Source organism: Rutidosis leptorrhynchoides, chromosome 4 (assembly GCF_046630445.1).
Source record: "Rutidosis leptorrhynchoides isolate AG116_Rl617_1_P2 chromosome 4, CSIRO_AGI_Rlap_v1, whole genome shotgun sequence".
NCBI classification, from domain to species: domain Eukaryota; kingdom Viridiplantae; phylum Streptophyta; class Magnoliopsida; order Asterales; family Asteraceae; genus Rutidosis; species Rutidosis leptorrhynchoides.
This window is the reverse complement of record NC_092336.1, coordinates 504910487-504930816: the sequence shown is the minus strand read 5'-3', so window position 1 is coordinate 504930816 and position 20330 is coordinate 504910487. Positions and strand designations below refer to the sequence as shown.

At 37.8% G+C, this 20330-nt stretch overlaps 1 protein-coding gene across 1 annotated transcript; it reads left to right on the top strand.

Moving 5' to 3' along the window:
- The first annotated feature begins 147 nt into the window (after positions 1 to 147).
- On the top strand, positions 148 to 19788 carry LOC139842465 (uncharacterized). Its single transcript, XM_071832603.1, has 7 exons — positions 148 to 378; positions 17611 to 17770; positions 17858 to 18045; positions 18150 to 18273; positions 18604 to 18734; positions 18835 to 18888; positions 19708 to 19788. The coding sequence occupies exons 1-7, from the start codon at positions 148 to 150 to the stop codon at positions 19786 to 19788; spliced, it is 969 nt and encodes a 322-aa protein (XP_071688704.1).
- The last annotated feature ends 542 nt before the right edge of the window (positions 19789 to 20330 follow it).

Sequence of the window (20330 nt, the reverse complement as noted above, 5' to 3'; positions counted from 1 at the left end):
TATACAAAGTTTAGGGCCATCTACGCTCGTTTTTTAGTTAAAGGTTCAGCTTGCTTTATGATACAAAGTTAATGGACCATCCATGCAATTTTGTCATTTATTATTATCAGTCAGATTGAAAAAAAAAAAAGTAAGAAAATAAGAAAAATGAAGAAGAAAGTATTGATAATTGGAGGAAATGGTTACTTGGGTCAGCATCTATTACAATCTCTATCAGAATCCCAAAAATCTGTAGAAGATGAATTACTAATCTCCTTCACATATCATTCAGTACCTCCACCACAACTATTACTTCAATCTTTTCCAAAAGCTATCCCTTTTCAAGTTGATTTACAAACTGGTCAAGGTTTTGACTCAATTTCTCACACATTTGGTCAGGTTTGCATCCTCAACCACCAATTAATTCGATCTATTATTAATATCTGTTGTTCTTTTGAAATCTGAAAATCTGAAAATATGCCTAATTGTGTTGATTGCTGTAATGAATTTGATAACACACATTTGAAAGATCGGATGGAAATGGTGTGCATGTTTGTAACTGGTGTATGATTATGCTTCTATAATTAATTAATTACAAAGAATCTGTTGGGAAATTACGGTCTCACTAATTCCCACCACCCAGCCCAACAATAATAGTAAAGAAATAAGAACAATACACAACACAAGATTTAACGTGGAAACTCCAAAACAGGAGAAAAACCACCGGCCCCCAAAGAGAGAAAATACACTATATCTCAAATTGTTACAATGATATAGACGACTCTCTTAAGCCAACTACACTCTCCAAAATATTTAACTAATACAACTCTCAAACAAGGGTAAGAAAGAAAGAAATAATCAAATACTTAAAGTGTATTGATTGGTGCAATTTGGAAGTAATCCCATGACCTCCTTTTATAGCCAAGGAGTTCACCTCCAACTTTCTCCTCCCACCTATGTGGGATAACATCCTTCACAAAGTAACCATATCAATTTTTTCTATCAAAAAATAAAACCAACAAATCTCCACCTTTTTGATAGAAAAAGATAACCATACTTCAACATTGCAAGGATAACCGATGTAGACGCTTCCTCGACGAAAACTTCAAGATCCTCATCTTCATGCCGTTGACATTATCTCCCAAGAGACAAAACTTGCATCTTCATCGAACATTGTCTAAACCGACAATCATTGTCATCACAGACAATCATAACTCTTAACAAGAATTATCATACTCCACCATAAAGAGTATAGCACTTAGAATATCGCATTCCAAGCATTTCACCTCGGCACATGTTGTTGAACAACCAGCTGAAACTTTATGGTGCAACTTCCCTGTTTGGCTTTCCCGAAAGTCCCATCAGCTACAACATCAGTTTCCACCACACAGCCTGCATCAACGCCAAACCAATGCCCATGTGTAATTGTGGAACCGCTAACGAACATCCCTTTCCACGGTGGCGCGGACACACCATGAGGATGACGTGACTTCAGAGGAATTCGTCACTCTCCGTAACAACGGAGACAATGTTAGCGTCTTTGGAGCCATTTGCCGGATTAGCTCCACCGGGACAATTAACCCTTACATGCCCAGTCTTCCCGCACCTCCAGCATACCAGATTCTTTCCAGAGTTTTTCTTTCGCCTATCCGAACACAACACTATCGTATCTCCTGATGACGAGACCCCGTTACCTTCCAGTCTTTTCTCCTCGGATAGGAGCTTGCTAGTAACGTCTTCAAACTTCAGAGTTTTCTTCCCATACATCAAAATAGGTTTCATGTGTTCATAAGACGATGATAAAGATAATATCAACCTCAAAGCTTTATCTTCATCATCCGTTTTAACTCCAATAGCCTCCAGTTCTGAAACAATACCGTTAAGAATACTTAGATGATCTGAAATCTTTGAACCCCCATCCATACGCAGAGTATGAAATTGTTCTTTAAGACACAACCGATTTGAGATGCCCTTGCCCTGGTACAACTGCTCTAGTTTAACCCAAAGCTCCTTTGTCGTTGATAACCCGTGCACATTTGCAAGCACGTTCTTTGCAAGACACAAACGAATCGCACTTGCTGCCCTCAAATCCATATCATCCCATTCTTCTTCATCGAACTTACTGCTAGAATCACTGCCAGGAACAAGGGTGGGTTTACCCTTCAAAGCCTTGTGTAAACCGGACTGAATCAACACATCCTTGACTTGAACCTGCCATAAGCCAAAATTGATCATCCCATCAAATTTCTCTACATCAAACCTCATTGGACTGAACTTCGACATCGTATCCGTATCTATAAACAACACTTTCTCTGATTTTGCTCACATTTCGAATAGCCAAAAGATGTAGCAGGTAGCCAGGACTCTTTAAATCGGAAATCCACAACTCGCCACTAACAAATCCAACTATTACTACGAATCAGAAAAAATATTGTCTAACCAGATACTCTATACGATCAATAGAACTCGTTTCTGATGTGGACGATCCACTCCCGTGGCAATCACAGAGCATACTCCGACTCCTATAACCGAGACCCCCGTCAAACCTGACGCTCTGATACCAGTTGTTGGGAAATTACGGTCTCACTAATTCCCACCACCCAGCCCAACAATAATAGTAAAGAAATAAGAACAATACACAACACAAGATTTAACGTGGAAACTCCAAAACAGGAGAAAAACCACCGGCCCCCAAAGAGAGAAAATACACTATATCACAAATTGTTACAATGATATAGACGACTCTCTTAAGCCAACTACACTCTCCAAAATATTTAACTAATACAACTCTCAAACAAGGGTAAGAAAGAATGAAATAATCAAATACTTAAAGTGTATTGATTGGTGCAATTTGGAAGTAATCCCATGACCTCCTTTTATAGCCAAGGAGTTCACCTCCAACTTTCTCCTCCCACCTATGTGGGATAACATCCTTCACAAAGTAACCATATCAATTTTTTCTATCAAAAATAAAACCAACAGAATCAATGTCGATTGGGTCATGGAGTCGTTGTTTACAGTATTTGTACATCATACATTGTGTTTGTGCTACTAAAAAAATCATGCCTTTTGTTAGTTATGTACCTAACTGTTGAAATTCTTGTAGGGTTGCCTTAAGAATAGTAATTTATTTTCGAATCTGTGCAGTAATTAGTTTGTAAACGTACATTTGCAAAGTGAATATTATTGATATATTTTTTTAAGCTAGGCCACAACCTTGGAGTTTCATGATTAGTTTTAGCTTAACTCGAAAACCTAATAATTGTGATTAGATGAAACCTCACTTTACATTCACATACCATGTTTGTGTTAAAATACAATGCAAATTTAGAATAATATGAAATTAGTAAATGTATATGGGTAAAATATCTAGATATTAATATGTATATGAAAAATATCTAGATATTAAAATGTAAAGAAAAATCTAGATATTTATATGTGTAAGAAATATCTAGATATTTATATATGTTCATGGAAATATCTAGTTTCTAGAAACTTTCATGGAGTAGTATAAATATAGGTGATGAGTTCATTTGTGTTATGTGTGAGAGTTGTGAGGAAGTGAGAAAAGAGTGAGTTAGAGAAAGAACGCTTATAAGTAGCGAGTAGAAAGAAAGTGTGGTGAGTGAGTAATATTGTAATTACATTTTGTATTAATAAAAGTGTTATTTGTTAAGTTTCCCGATTAAGCCTTAGTTTGTGTTTAAGTTCTTAGTGCACTTATATTATTTGTATTATATGGTCGGCTCTGCCGCCTAAGTGATATATGGTCGGTTATACCGCCTAAATGATGTATGGTCGACACTGTCGCCTAAGTATTATTGTGAACTAAGGATTCATAAAAATTAAAGGCTAACCAACGTCAAAGTATTTGTATAGTGAGTGTTGTATAGTCTAGATCATCTATAGTGGGTGTGTTGGGCTCGTCGAAGCTTCCAACAATTGGTATCAGAGCAGGTCGTTCGGGACCATTTCTAGTGGAGGAAATCGGTAAACGTTGGACGTTTACATCGACTTGTTTTCACCAAGGCTCTAAGGGAGTTTCCGTCGGAACACAGTTAGGAACTGTGAAAGCTCATCGGTCAGGGACCAAGCTTATTGGACGTTGGACGTCATGATGGCAGATCTTGCAAATACGAGTAGTGGAATCAAGAGTCTCAATAACCACAATTATGGTTATTGGCGGACTTGTATAGAATCCTACCTACAAGGACAGGATTTATAGGAAATAGTTGCTGGCAGTGACACAACGCCTCTACCGAAAGAAAATGCTGAAGCCTTAAGAAAATGGAACATCAAGGCCGAGAAGGCTTTATTTATATTGAAGACTACAATCGAGGATGATCTATTGGAGCACATGTAACATCCCGCATTTTTCCGTTAAATTATTTTAACGCCCGTCTTTTTCTTTTAAATAATGCCCTTCGTATCTAGATTCGTATCCTTGTTAAGTAACATTTTAAATATTCTCGTTATCGGATTATAACGTCTCCCGTACTCCCGTGTAATTTAAAATATTCGTTCGGTTAACTCTCGCACCCGATTACAAACTAAAGGGACTAGTTTTGCCAAAAAGACAAAGAGGTGACTAGCACTTTGACTAGTCAACCTCCTCCCCATTTTTCTTTTATTTTCTTTTCCATTTTCTTCTCATACTTCTCCATTTTCTTTCAATCTTTCAAAAAGCAATTCATCATCTAATTTTGATTTAGGAAGCTCACAACAAATCCGACTACATATTCTTGATCCTCGTTTCATCCTCTTCGATTTGATACCAACCTCATCCATTTTGGGTAACTTTCTAAAATCACTAATTTTATGTGTTCTTGAGATTTTTGAGTTATAAAGTTGTTAATTAGTGTCTATGGCTCATTGTGATGTCGTGTATGTAAATTGTATGCTCGATTCGTTGTTTTTGGTGTAACTAGTTCAATATGAAAATTACTTGCTAAATCCTTGATTTTGGATGATCAAATGTTGTTAGATTGTTAAAGTGCATGTTTTAAAAGTGTTACTAGTATCATTAGCTTCGGTTTGATGTATAGGTTGATTAAGGAAACTCCAAGAATATGATTAATGATTTTGTGAACTTGGATTAGGGTTTGATAAGCTTTACATGAACTTTTGATGCGTCAAATGCTATGAGATATTGTTGTTAAGTGTTTTGTTGCAATGTGTGTTTGATTACCTTCGAAACGGCATAACATACATGTAAATTGGTTGCCCGAATCATAAAATGCGTTTTTGGAACTTGAACTTAGATTATGAATGTTTAATTTCGGTTTTTGGTTGTTATAAGTGCAAGTTTGATTGATGATATGTGTTTAGTTGCATTCCTCGTCAAAATACCTTTCCAACGATGTATGATAGGCGTTATAAGTGTTTACGGGTCAAGAGTTGTGTTTGAATTGGTTTTGGCTCGTGCATATTTGTGGAAAACAGAAACAGACCTGTACAGGGGGTGGCGCGGCGCGCCCCTTACCCGCGCGGCGCGCAGAATAGGCTGAACAGATTCTGACCTCCTTGTCCATTTACACGCGAAATGTTTGACTAGCTACCGACCTCCGATTCACATGAAACTTGTTCTAATATACTTATATATGAATATTTAGCATAGAAAAATAGTCCGGGACCCGACCCGAACATGTTGACTTTTTCGTTGACTTTGACCCGACCAAGTTTGACTTTTTGTCAAACTTAACAAATTAATTATGCAATCTTCCTAACATGCTTTTATACTTGTATCTTGCATGAAACTTGACAATTTGCTTCACATGCTATATTAATCGAGTCGTATCGAGCCATAGGACTAATTGAACATCTTTGACCTATCGCGTTTACCGTTATTGATACAACCTATATGTTTAGGTCGAGACTAGCCTTGTCTTTGCACGCGTTTACTTGTCGAAGTACTTTATTACTCTTGCACTCAAGGTGAGATCATAGTCCCACTTTTTAATCACTTTTATTCTTTACACCGTGGGCTGAGAAACACATACATTTCATACTTATTTACTTTTCATGCTTTTACATTGTGAACAAATACGAATACAAAGATGCATACGAGTTTGAACAAAAGTCCTCAATCCAATTATCATTAGTTCCACTTGCAGGGTGTAAGTGTAAGCGTGTAATTATGTTGTGTGGCCATACGGGTTTAACAAACCCTCATTCAGACGGTTCGCTACCGTTAGTGAATGAAATATGATTTCAACAATGTATAGTGTAAGTTCTAACACTAAATTCAAAATTCAGAGGGAAGATTCGGTTAAGCCTTGATAATTGGGTGCTCGTGATACAAATACTATTTTGGAATGTGAATGATTCTGGTTGAGCAATTCTTAAAGAACCTTGTGGTTCAATGCAATTTACTTACTAAACCTATGTTTTCACCAACGTTTTTCGTTGACAGATTTCTATGTTTTTCTCAGGTCACTACACGTTATGTGAAACATGCTTCCGCTTGCTATTTGATACTTGCATTGGATGTCGAGTATACGTGCATTTCATGGAGCGTCTTTTGACTTTACTTTAAACTGTGTCGCCTAGATTTCATTTGTACATATAACCTTGTAACTTAACTTTTGGTTGAACTATTCTTGTAAACTTTGAAACAATCTTTATTTTGAAATGAAGGCGACATATTTTGGTCAAACGTTATTTTAAAGACTTATAATCAGGTAATGGGACCCACGTAGCCGACGCCGTCACTTGACGATTTGTCGGGGTCGCTACAGTTGGTATCAGAGCCTTGGTTGTAGGGATTTAGAGTTCATTTGTGTCCACCCCGAGTCATAAGGTACATAGGTGAATCTAGACTACAACCGGCATATAGACTGAAGTAGGAATTACTTGACTATTTGTGCATTTATACTCGAACTCTTATATCATATCTAACTCGTATTCGATCTTGATCTTACATGGATAAATTTTGTTGATGCGCCACCTTGACTTTATGAAGTAATGTTAAATGCACATGAGAATCAGGGTAATATAATTTCCGGGATTATATTACGGTGATTCACATGGACGTTCCGACATTATGACATAAAGAATTTAGGGCGAGTCAAGGAAAATTTTCTCTCTATCCTTAATCCATACTCCGGTTAGTATTGTTGAAAATACTAACCAACGATATTCTTGTGTCTTGAAGGAACAATGGCTCCTCGTCGTGTACGCCGCAATGAAACTCCCGAACAAGCTCTCGAACGGATGATAGCTACCGCCGTAGATGCGGCCATGGCCGGTCACTCATCCAACAACAATAATAATAACAACCACAACAACAACAACAATGGAGCCGGAAACTCAAACGAGGGATGCTCCTATAAAGCTTTCATGGGGTGCAAACCTCACACTTTTGATGGAACCGGGGGACCGGTCGTGCTCACCCGATGGTTTGAGCAAACGGAAGCCGTCTTTAGCATAAGCGGTTGTCGGGACCAAGACAAGGTCAAATACTCCACTCACACTTTCTCCGGAATTGCTCTAACATGGTGGAACACCTATGTTCAATCGGTGGGTACCGATGAAGCTCATGCCCTCTCTTGGGCCGATCTAAAGGAAAAGATGATTGTTGAATATTTTCCGCGCGAAGAAACCCGAAAGCTTGAGGGAGAACTAAGAGCTTTGAAAGCGGTCGGAAACGATCTTAAAGCTTATAATCAACGCTTCGCCGAACTATCCTTGATGTGTCCTAATCTTGTTAACCCCGAATCTCAAAGGATTGAACTCTACATGCTCGGTCTTCCAAAAAGCATCAAACAAGGGGTGATGTCATCCAAACCCACTACTCATCAAGCCGCTATGAACATGGCTCGCCAACTAATTGAAACGGTTGACGAAATCGTAGTTCCGGCACCTAAGGCCGAGGATAAATCGGGCGGCAACAAAAGAAAGTGGGAACCCTCTCAATCAAGCAACAACAACTTTGCTAAGAAGCCTTACACCTCCGACGGCAAGAGGGGTTATACCGGACACCTACCGTATTGTAACGAGTGCTACAAACATCATTTAGGCGAATGTGGCAAACCATTTTGCTTGAAGTGTCAAAGAAGTGGCCATGTAGCCCACGATTGTAGGAATACCACTCCCGTCGCTCAAAAGGAGCCCAATGCACCCAAGACGGGTGTTTGTTTTGAATGTGGCCAACCGGGACATTTTAGGAGTGCGTGCCCAAATAAGAAAATCAACCCCAACGCACGCCGTTGAACTTTCAACATCGACACCTAGGATGCCCGAGACGACGATGGACTAGTCACGGGTACGTTTCTTCACAACAAACCGTATATTTCATACTTATTCGATTCGATTACCACTAGATGTTTATTAACCAAGTCTTTGACTCGTGCTCTTTACATTCCATTTTTTTTCCCCTAGACACTACTTAGGCAATTTAAGTGACCAACGGAAAATATTTTGTGCCTATAAATTTTATTGGAGGATATACGTTAAGACTTTTGACTTGACACCTATAGAACTAGGGAGCTCGAAACCTATTCGTTAAAAAAAAAAAAAAAAAAAAAAAAAAAAAAAAAAAAAAAAAAATGTTTCCCCATCATCTTGTATAGATTATTGTGAACTGAGTAATTTTCGGTTGGAAACCGATACCCTCTCCCTCGCATCCATGACCTCATGATTTCTTGCATGAATCCCGTGTGTATTCCAAAACGACCTCCGTTCCGGTTATCATCAATTGGGGGTTAAGTGAGACGATGTCTCCTAAGCCATTTCCGAACTCGCAACGTTAGTTGTAAATCTCTCTTAGTACCGTTTGATTTATTTAGGGCTCCGTCCGTATTCATGAACCTCCTAAATCACGTATGCAACTTATCTAGACAAATCTGTTATCGTATTTATGGATGACATCTTAACTTATTTAAGTAAAGAAGGAAAACGAACAACATCACCATCTTACGCTCGAACTTTTGAGAAAAGAGCAACTCTATACCAAATTCTCCGAGTGAGAATTTCTGTTGAACGAAGTCCAATTTTCTAGACCATGATGTTAATGGTCAAGGCATTACAATCAATCTCGAAATCAAGCCACATGTAATCAGGAAACTCTCCCCACTCAGACTTGTATTCGTAAAATCTTAGATCTCGTCTGTTACTACCGAAGATTCATTTCTGACTTTTCTCGTGTTACACGACTTTTAAACTCGTTAACTCACTAAGGAAAAAAAACTATAAACCTCTCCGTGTTCGAGCCTTGAGCGTGATTCTTCACACCAACATTTCTAGTTAAATTCGTTATTTTGCACGAAGAAGTCAAATACTAAAATTGTGGATCCGATCAACTTCCTCATCATCACGTACCACACTACATACCTCTGTTATTTCACCGTTACCGTCTGATATTACTGGAACTTAAGATAACACACAATCCAACGATACTTCACTCTTCTTTGACTTAACGCCCTTGTGTTTCTGATAATCGGTCAACTATTATTCAACCCCGAACTATACAACCACGTATACTATCTCGTCTCTCTTTCAGACTTCAACTTTTTACAACTAGAGGCACGATATGGCAACCTCGAGGTGTAAGCTCATCCAATTCTAAGTCCTCATCTCACTCCTATCTTTATCGCTCGCATTTCTGTTTAAAGAAACTCCTTGTAACATTTCTCCATGGATAGAGAAATTCCTCATATTACATTAGTATTCGCCACGAGGGTGAATGGTCCTAACGAACCTTTTTCGAACCCTAACTGACTTGTTCAAACACATCTTAAGAGATTCTATTCCAACCCAATGTATCTTCGACATTTATCCTGTATCGAAATCCTCGTTTCACTTCTAGTTTTACAAGAAACCTTGGAGACCCGCTTAGACATGAGTACCGCGTGCCACCCACAACCCGATGAACCAAACAAACGAACGATTTACGTCTTGGAAAGACATGTCACGACTCGTCTTGTCACCTTTAGTAGATCACTCTTACAACAGTAGTTACCACTCGTGTGTTCGCACGCACTTTCCGAAACCCTATATGACCGCTAATGTCATACCCCCGTTCATTCAACCAAGCGTCAACCACCGAAATCTGAACTCCATCAAGAAACAACAATTGAGATCATTCAAGTCCGGGAAGGGCTCGAAGCGGCCCGTAGTCGTCAAAGGAGTTATACCAAACTTAGATGAAAACCTCACAAATTCCAGTGTGTAACCGCGTAATATTGAGAAACCGCACCTTGGAAAGGTGTAATCCATTTTGGGGAAATCGAGAAAGGCTAGCCGCAATATCGAACCTTTTGAAACCTTGGGGCGTATTGGAACCGCTTCCTACCGCTTAGAACTTTCGACTCAATTAAGCTTCCGTTTACCCTACATTTCGTGTAACAAACTGGGAAACGTGTCCTGCGGAACAGGAACGTGCAATCCTGCCAGATACACCAACTATTGATGACAAACTTCTCTTCATGGGAAAACCGGTTAAAACCGGGGATCGTAAAACCAAACCTTAATGCAACGTAAAACCCTAACTATCTAAATTCGTGAGAACACTCAAGGACGTACCTTCACTTATTCATAGCATGGACAACGTAAAGTCTCGAATAAGAGATATCGACTACTACTTCCAACTAAATTTCGGGACGAAATTTCTTTTGAGGTGTGGATAATGTAACATCCCGCATTTTTCCGTTAAATTATTTTAACGCCCGTCTTTTTCTTTTAAATAATGCCCTTCGTATCTAGATTCGTATCCTTGTTAAGTAACATTTTAAATATTCTCGTTATCGGATTATAACGTCTCCCGTACTCCCGTGTAATTTAAAATATTCGTTCGGTTAACTCTCGCACCCGATTACAAACTAAAGGGACTAGTTTTGCCAAAAAGACAAAGAGGTGACTAGCACTTTGACTAGTCAACCTCCTCCCCATTTTTCTTTTATTTTCTTTTCCATTTTCTTCTCATACTTCTCCATTTTCTTTCAATCTTTCAAAAAGCAATTCATCATCTAATTTTGATTTAGGAAGCTCACAACAAATCCGACTACATATTCTTGATCCTCGTTTCATCCTCTTCGATTTGATACCAACCTCATCCATTTTGGGTAACTTTCTAAAATCACTAATTTTATGTGTTCTTGAGATTTTTGAGTTATAAAGTTGTTAATTAGTGTCTATGGCTCATTGTGATGTCGTGTATGTAAATTGTATGCTCGATTCGTTGTTTTTGGTGTAACTAGTTCAATATGAAAATTACTTGCTAAATCCTTGATTTTGGATGATCAAATGTTGTTAGATTGTTAAAGTGCATGTTTTAAAAGTGTTACTAGTATCATTAGCTTCGGTTTGATGTATAGGTTGATTAAGGAAACTCCAAGAATATGATTAATGATTTTGTGAACTTGGATTAGGGTTTGATAAGCTTTACATGAACTTTTGATGCGTCAAATGCTATGAGATATTGTTGTTAAGTGTTTTGTTGCAATGTGTGTTTGATTACCTTCGAAACGGCATAACATACATGTAAATTGGTTGCCCGAATCATAAAATGCGTTTTTGGAACTTGAACTTAGATTATGAATGTTTAATTTCGGTTTTTGGTTGTTATAAGTGCAAGTTTGATTGATGATATGTGTTTAGTTGCATTCCTCGTCAAAATACCTTTCCAACGATGTATGATAGGCGTTATAAGTGTTTACGGGTCAAGAGTTGTGTTTGAATTGGTTTTGGCTCGTGCATATTTGTGGAAAACAGAAACAGACCTGTACAGGGGGTGGCGCGGCGCGCCCCTTACCCGCGCGGCGCGCAGAATAGGCTGAACAGATTCTGACCTCCTTGTCCATTTACACGCGAAATGTTTGACTAGCTACCGACCTCCGATTCACATGAAACTTGTTCTAATATACTTATATATGAATATTTAGCATAGAAAAATAGTCCGGGACCCGACCCGAACATGTTGACTTTTTCGTTGACTTTGACCCGACCAAGTTTGACTTTTTGTCAAACTTAACAAATTAATTATGCAATCTTCCTAACATGCTTTTATACTTGTATCTTGCATGAAACTTGACAATTTGCTTCACATGCTATATTAATCGAGTCGTATCGAGCCATAGGACTAATTGAACATCTTTGACCTATCGCGTTTACCGTTATTGATACAACCTATATGTTTAGGTCGAGACTAGCCTTGTCTTTGCACGCGTTTACTTGTCGAAGTACTTTATTACTCTTGCACTCAAGGTGAGATCATAGTCCCACTTTTTAATCACTTTTATTCTTTACACCGTGGGCTGAGAAACACATACATTTCATACTTATTTACTTTTCATGCTTTTACATTGTGAACAAATACGAATACAAAGATGCATACGAGTTTGAACAAAAGTCCTCAATCCAATTATCATTAGTTCCACTTGCAGGGTGTAAGTGTAAGCGTGTAATTATGTTGTGTGGCCATACGGGTTTAACAAACCCTCATTCAGACGGTTCGCTACCGTTAGTGAATGAAATATGATTTCAACAATGTATAGTGTAAGTTCTAACACTAAATTCAAAATTCAGAGGGAAGATTCGGTTAAGCCTTGATAATTGGGTGCTCGTGATACAAATACTATTTTGGAATGTGAATGATTCTGGTTGAGCAATTCTTAAAGAACCTTGTGGTTCAATGCAATTTACTTACTAAACCTATGTTTTCACCAACGTTTTTCGTTGACAGATTTCTATGTTTTTCTCAGGTCACTACACGTTATGTGAAACATGCTTCCGCTTGCTATTTGATACTTGCATTGGATGTCGAGTATACGTGCATTTCATGGAGCGTCTTTTGACTTTACTTTAAACTGTGTCGCCTAGATTTCATTTGTACATATAACCTTGTAACTTAACTTTTGGTTGAACTATTCTTGTAAACTTTGAAACAATCTTTATTTTGAAATGAAGGCGACATATTTTGGTCAAACGTTATTTTAAAGACTTATAATCAGGTAATGGGACCCACGTAGCCGACGCCGTCACTTGACGATTTGTCGGGGTCGCTACAGCACATCCGTGACGAGAAAACACCAAAGGCAGCTTGGGAAACTTTTGAAAAATTATTTTCAAAGAAGAATGAAGCACGCCTCCAGCTCTTGGAAAATGAGCTCGCGGGTATCTCACAAGGAAGTCTGTCTATTTCTCAGTATTTCACCAAGGTGAAATCTATTTGTCGTGAGATATCTCAACTTGCTCCTGAAGAGAAAGTGAGTGATGCAAGGATGAAGAGAATTATCATCCATGGCTTAAGGTCCGAGTATAATGGATTTATAGCCGCTGTGAGAGGATGGCCTACTCAACCAACATTAATAGAGTTGGAGAATTTATTGGCTAACCAAGAAGCATTAGCCAAGCAGATGAGTGAAGTAAGCATAAAAGGCGAAGAAGAGGCACTCTTCACCAATAAGAAGAAAGCAACATCTCGAAGACAAGAGGCGATGAAAGAAATATATGGGTGGAAGGGTCACCCAAAATCAAAAGGCAACTCTTCAGGGGGAGCTCAACAAAGAAGAAGAGATCATCGCCAACAATACGGGGAAAATGATAAGAGAAAGAATGGTGAATGCTTCAATTGTGGCAAGAAGGGTCATTTTGCTCGAGATTGTAGATTCCCCAGAAGGCGAACTTTCGAAGGAAATGTGTCCGCCACAACAGATGAGAAGAAAGAGGTCACATTCGAAGCATCCATTAATGAGGAAACATGGGATGCAGAAGCTGGTCTCTCTGTTGAAGCTGACATAGATGATCAAGCTCTTACAACAACTTTAAAGTCAAAAATAAACTACAAAGATGATTGGATCATCGATTCTGGGTGCTCAAATCATATGATCAACGATGGGACAAAGCTGCAAGAAATGGAGGATTACAAAGGAAAGAGAGTCGTGTTGACAGCCAACAATTCAAGGTTGTGTATTTCTCACATTGGAAAGACAATAATTCCAAATGAAGGCGACTCTCAAAAGCTCCAACTCGAGAAAGTGTATCTTGTCCCTGGCCTAAAGAAGAATTTACTGTCAGTACCACAATTGACAGCAGAAGGGAACTATGTGCTCTTTGGACCAGAAGATGTGTTCGTATTCAAGAGAGTAAAGGTGGTTGGCAATCCAGTTATGCATGGAAGAAGAATAGAATCGGTCTATGTATTATCTGCTGAAACAGCTTATGTGGATAAGACTCGAAAGAATGAGACGGCTGATCTGTGGCATGAACGTCTTGGGCATGTGGGATACAATAAGTTAAAGGAGATGATGGTGAAACGCATAGTAAATGGGCTTCCTCAAATTGATATCCGAACAGATACAATATGTGCTGGATGTCAATTTGGAAAAGCTCACCAATTGCCATTCAAGGAGTCACAACATCAGTCCAAGACACCACTAGAGCTCATACACTCATACGTCTTTGGCCCAGTGAAACAAACATCACTTGGAGGAATGAAGTATATGGTGACATTCATTGATGACTTCTCAAGGTATGTGTGGGTTTACTTCATGAAGGAAAAGTCGGAGACTTTTCAGAAGTTTAAAGAGTTCAAGAAGAAGATAGAAAGTGAGCTCAATAATAAGATTAGGTGCTTACGCACAGATAATGGAGGAGAATAATTATCGACTGAGTTCAATATGTATCTTGAGAAGCACAAGATCAGAAGGCAATTAACTTGCCCTAATACTCCACAACAGAATGGAGTGGCAGAACGTAAGAATCGTCATCTTGCTGAAACCTGTCGAAGTATGCTTCATGGTAAGAATGTACCAGGAAGATTTTGGGCCGAATGTATGAGGACGGCTTCATGCGTGATTAACAGACTCCCACAAACAAAATTAGGATATATTTCACCATATGAAAGATTATGGAAGATCAAGCCAACCGTCAACCATCTCAAGGTTTTTGGATATGTATGCTACGTCTTCGTACCAGATCATCTACGAAGCAAATTTGATAAGAAGGCAATTCGGTGCATTTTTGTCGGTTATGATGAATCAAGAAAAGGATGGAGATGTTGTGATCCAAATACTGGAAAGTGTCATACTTCAAGAAATGTGGTATTTGATGAAGCTTTTTCATGGTGGTCACCTCAAAAGATAGAGCTTCCAGAATCTCATGGATTAGAAGAAGTTCCAGAAGAGAAAGAAGAACATAAAGAGCACATATCGGATCCAATTAAAGAAGGAGATGGATCGTACTCTAAGGAAACGAGTCCATGGAAAACTGGGGTACATCAATCTACATCCGAAGAGGTTCGTCCAAGCCAAATGGATGCCGAGGAGCATGTGCAAGAATTACGAAGATCAACAAGGCCGAGGCAACCTAATCCGAGGTATGCCAATGCTGCTCATGTGGATGAATCAATACCTATTGAGCCTTCCACTTATGAAGAAGCAGCACAAAGTCAAGAATGGCAGAAAGCGATGGAAGAAGAAATTAATGCACTAAAAAAAAACCAGACATGGAGTTTAGTTCCAAAGCCAAAAGATGTAAAACCAATATCTTGTAAATGGGTTTACAAGGTGAAGACTCGATCAGATGGCTCCATTGAAAGGTATCAAGCTCGACTTGTTGCTAGAGGTTTTTCTCAACAATATGGGCTGGATTATGAAGAAACGTTTAGTCCAGTGGCGAAGATCACAACAATTCGAGCTCTACTAGCTTTAGCCGCCAGCAAATCTTGGAAGATGTGGCAGATGGATGTCAAGAACGCTTTCTTACATGGAGAACTTGACAAAGACATTTATATGGAGCAACCAAGAGGCTTTGAGAACAAGTCCCATCCTGATCATGTCTGCAAATTAAAGAAGGCACTATATGGCTTGAAGCAGGCTCCAAGAGCTTGGTACGGGAAAATTGGTGAGTTCTTGGTACAAAGTGGTTTTACAGTTGCTCCTTCAGATTCTAGTTTATTTGTGAAACAAGATCAAGGAAAACTAGCCATAGTGCTAGTATATGTGGATGACTTAATCATCACGGGAGATCACTATGAGGAGATCCAAAGAACAAGAGAGAATCTGTCTATCAGATTTCATATGAAGGAGCTTGGAGAACTTAAACATTTTCTTGGACTCGAAATAGAGCAGAAAAGAGAAGGATTATTTCTGGGACAACAGAAATATGCGCGAGATCTTTTACAAAAGTACGGAATGCTTAATTGCAAACCTATCTCAACTCCGATGGATCCGAATACAAAACTACGAGCAGATGAAGGAAAAAGTCTTCAAGATGTTACCATGTATTGAAAGATGGTCGGAAGTCTTATTTATCTCACACTAAGCCGGCCAGACATATCTTATGCAGTTGGAGTGGTTAGTCGATACATGAGCAATCCGAAGAAGCCTCACCTTGATGTTGTACGACGCATCTTAAGGTATGTTAAAGGCACTATCAACTTTGGTATTTTATACAAGAAAACAAAAGAATGTCACGTGACTGGATATTGTGACGCTGATTACGCTGGAGACTATGATACACGACGGTCAATAATTGGATACATGTTTAGTCTTGGATCGGGAGTAATATCATGGTGAAGCAAGAGACAACCAACAGTATCCTTGTCAAGCACTGAAGCAGAATATCGATCGGCATCATCAGCAACACAAGAAATTACTTGGTTGAAGCAGCTAATGGAAGATCTTCATCAATCAACAGATTATCAAGTAAAACTTTTCTGCGATAACTTATCAGCTATACGTCTAGCAGAAAATCCAGTCTTTCATGCGAGAACAAAACATATAGAAGTGCACTATCACTATATTCGCGAGAAGGTCCTTGAAGGAGAGATCAAGATGATGCCAACAAAGACAGATGAACAGGTTGCATATATATTCACCAAGAGCCTAAGTAAACCGAAGTTTACAAAATTCAGAGAAGCACTTGGAATGGTCTGCAAGACATCGTTGGAAAAAAATTTGCATTGAGGGGGAGTGTTAAAATACAATGCAAATTTAGAATAATATGAAATTAGTAAATGTATATGGGTAAAATATTTAGATATTAATATGTATATGAAAAATATCTAGATATTAAAATGTAAAGAAAAATCTAGATATTTGTATGTATAAGAAATATCTAGATATTTATATATGTTCATGGAAATATCTAGTTTCTAGAAACTTCCATGGAGTAGTATAAATATAGGTGATGAGTTCATTTGTGTAGTGTGTGAGAGTTGTGAGGAAGTGAGAAAAGAGTGAGTTAGAGAAAGAACGCTTATAAGTAGCGAGTAGAAAGAAAGTGTGGTGAGTGAGTAATATTGTAATTACATTTTGTATTAATAAAAGTGTTATTTGTTAAGTTTCCCGATTAAGCCTTAGTTTGTGTTTAAGTTCTTAGTGCACTTGTGTTATTTGTATTATATGGTCGGCTCTGCCGCCTAAGTGATATATGGTCGGTTATACCGCCTAAATGATGTATGGTCGACACTGTCACCTAAGTATTATTGTGCACTAAGGATTCATAAAAATTAAAGGCTAACCAACGTCAAAGTGTTTGTATAGTGAGTGTTGTATAGTCTAGATCCTCTATAGTGGGTGTGTTGGGCTCGTCGAAGCTTCCAACAGTTTGTGCGTAATGTTTTCGTTGTGCTTTGCAAACCAATGTTGTTTCGAAACTAAGTGCAACAAGCTATTTTAACTTGCGATGCAGCCCGATGTAGTGGTCAATTGTGCGGCACTTTCTGTACCTCGTGCGTGTGAAGCGGAGCCAACAGTTGCCATGTCCATAAATGTTCCTTCTTCACTCATAAAGTGGTTATCAAGTTTCGGTGAAAGCAATACTCTTCTTATTCATCTATCAACCGACCAAGGTAGCACAAACAATGGAACCTTTTCTTGTCATTTTTGATTTTTTTTTTTCTTCATTTTATAATACTTGAGACGCGCTTTTTTGCCAGTTTATGAAGGGACAAAGTCTTTCTATAAAGAAGACGACAAGACACATCCTGTGAACGTTTATGGGAATTCAAAAGTGGCAGCAGAAGAATATATCTTTGCAAACTGGTCTAACTTTGCAATTTTAAGAAGTAGTATCATTTTTGGGCCACAAACCATCTCACCAGTCTCAAAATCGTTACCAATTCAGGTGTGTTTTGCTCATATTTGTATATCTATACATAAGTATATCGAAAAATTACTCGTTTTTGAAATCGATGCTGATTATAACATCTTACATATGAAATAATACAGTGGATGGATAGTGTCCTCGCCAATGGACAAGAAACCACATTCTTCCATGATGAATTTCGCTGTCCGATTTTTGTCAAAGATGTTGTAAATATCATACAAGTACTAGCTGACAGATGGTTTTCAGGTTACATATTTGTTCAGTTATTTCTTACATTTTCAAGTTGTAGTAAATGCATTTCTCCATTATTCTCTCACATTTGACTTCTAAAGTCAAACACTATCTATCTTGACTTCAACCAACTTGCCTTTTTCTGTTTTCATCAAATGTTTGGTGATCCTAATAATCTTTGTAAAAGGTACTATTAACAAAAATATGGTGTTAAGTTTGTGCCAAAATCTATCCCATTTTTTTAGAGGTTGTATATTTGACCTTTAAAGTCAAACATGCACTTCTATTTATTCCTGTTCTAGTTCGATGTGTTGCTAAAGTTTGGGTAATTCTGGTAATGTTCAGATGGTGAGAAAATTCAATTGGTTCTAAATGTGGGTGGACCAGATAGGTTATCTCGTGTTCAAATGGCTGAGGTAGTGGCTCGTGTTAGAGGTTACAACACCTCGTTAATCAAACCAGTGTCTGCGTCATCGGTATGTTTACTTCAACCAATTTAACCCGAAACGAGATTTTGTCGATAATTTCCCTTTTTTACATGTGAAAATGCGTTAAACTTGTGTTTTTTATTTTTAGATTGATCGTGGAGTCAAGTCCCCTGCCGACATATCCATGGACATAACTAAGCTGGTTCGAACGCTAAGTTTTACACCTACTTCTTTTAAAGATGGTGTTAAGTTGACCATCAACACCATCACATAAAGTCATAGGTAGAGTAGATATACGTGGCGAAAAATGAAAATGGTCACTTCGTGCTAGTACATTTTTCACTCTTAATATGATTTATATGACTAGTGGTGCTTATTTTTTGCTAAATATGTAAAAGAAATGGGTTCCTTTTGTTTTCCTCGTTTAATCAGTTTGTTACATTGGTCAGCTTTGAAACAACACATAATGTTAAAAAAAAAAAAACAAGTCGATGTTTATAACATGTTTGAAAAAAGCAATAAACAGTGCTTGTTAGGGTGTTGGTCTAAAAATATATTGTAGATAAGTTCAATTCTTATAGCCTATAACTTTGGGGTTACCATTAAAAAAGATATGAACATGGGCAGTCAAATAGCAGTATCTTTGTTTGTTATTTATATTTTTATTTTAAGATGTAAAATTGGTTACAAAATATTGAAAAATTTAAACTCAGTGTTAAGAATTGTCATCTTTTCTTTATATCTTATATAAGGCAAAAGAGCAATAAATTTATCTTTAATATACAAAAACCATATCTAATTTCATTGAAAATTTATCTTTAGTAGACAAAACGATTCCATAAATGCAAAACGTTTTGTATGAAATGTGATTCATATATGTTTCATAACGAGTTTGTTTTGCTTGTACTTCGCGGTTGAAGAAGTTAAAATTATCATCTTCGGATAAGAAAAATAAGAAATATATATTTTGTTCACCTCATATTGTTTTTTAAGCAACTCATATTTAAAATTGATTTTGTAGGTCAATAATACTTTGTTTTTGTTAGAGATAAAGGACCTTAGAACAAATGTTATACCTAGATCTAGAGATGAAATTCACTAGACGAAGGCTTAATCGAATAAACACTAACTTTCGGGATGGAAGAATCACATCTACAAGAGATTAGAACGATGTCTGAAGTTGTTATTCGTGTTGGTGTGATTGGGATCGAAAAACACAAAAAATACGCAGCTAGGGATTATGCAAATTGTGTAACATTCAAATGAAACTCGTAACCCTTATTTATAGTCGGCAGGTGACTGCCGCCCGACAGACTCTGTCTGTCGTGAGTTAGTCAACTCAGGTAGGAATTACACCGAATTAACTCTGTTGTCCAACATGGTGATTTTGTCGTCCAACAGAGTGATTATGTCGTTTGACAGAAGACTGACAGTCTCGTCAGTTTAACTTTGGATTCAGATATTAATAAGTTCATTACGTACATGATAAACACACGTAAACTATCCATATCCAAAGTTCATTGTTCAATTACAACGATGTTTGATATTCTGATAACAAACGACTGAATTTAAATCAATTAAAACTAGAGATTTACAATTATTTTATGCACTAACAATTTTATACATATTATATATACTTATCAT

Coding starts and splice junctions, on each gene's coding strand:
- LOC139842465 (XM_071832603.1), top strand. CDS start 148: ATGAAGAAGAAAGTATTGATAATTGGAGGAAATGGTTACTTGGGTCAG. Junction 18,046..18,149: donor CAAAATCGTTACCAATTCAG/GTGTGTTTTGCT, acceptor GAAATAATACAG/TGGATGGATAGTGTCCTCGC. Junction 18,889..19,707: donor CCATGGACATAACTAAGCTG/GTTCGAACGCTA, acceptor TTGATTTTGTAG/GTCAATAATACTTTGTTTTT.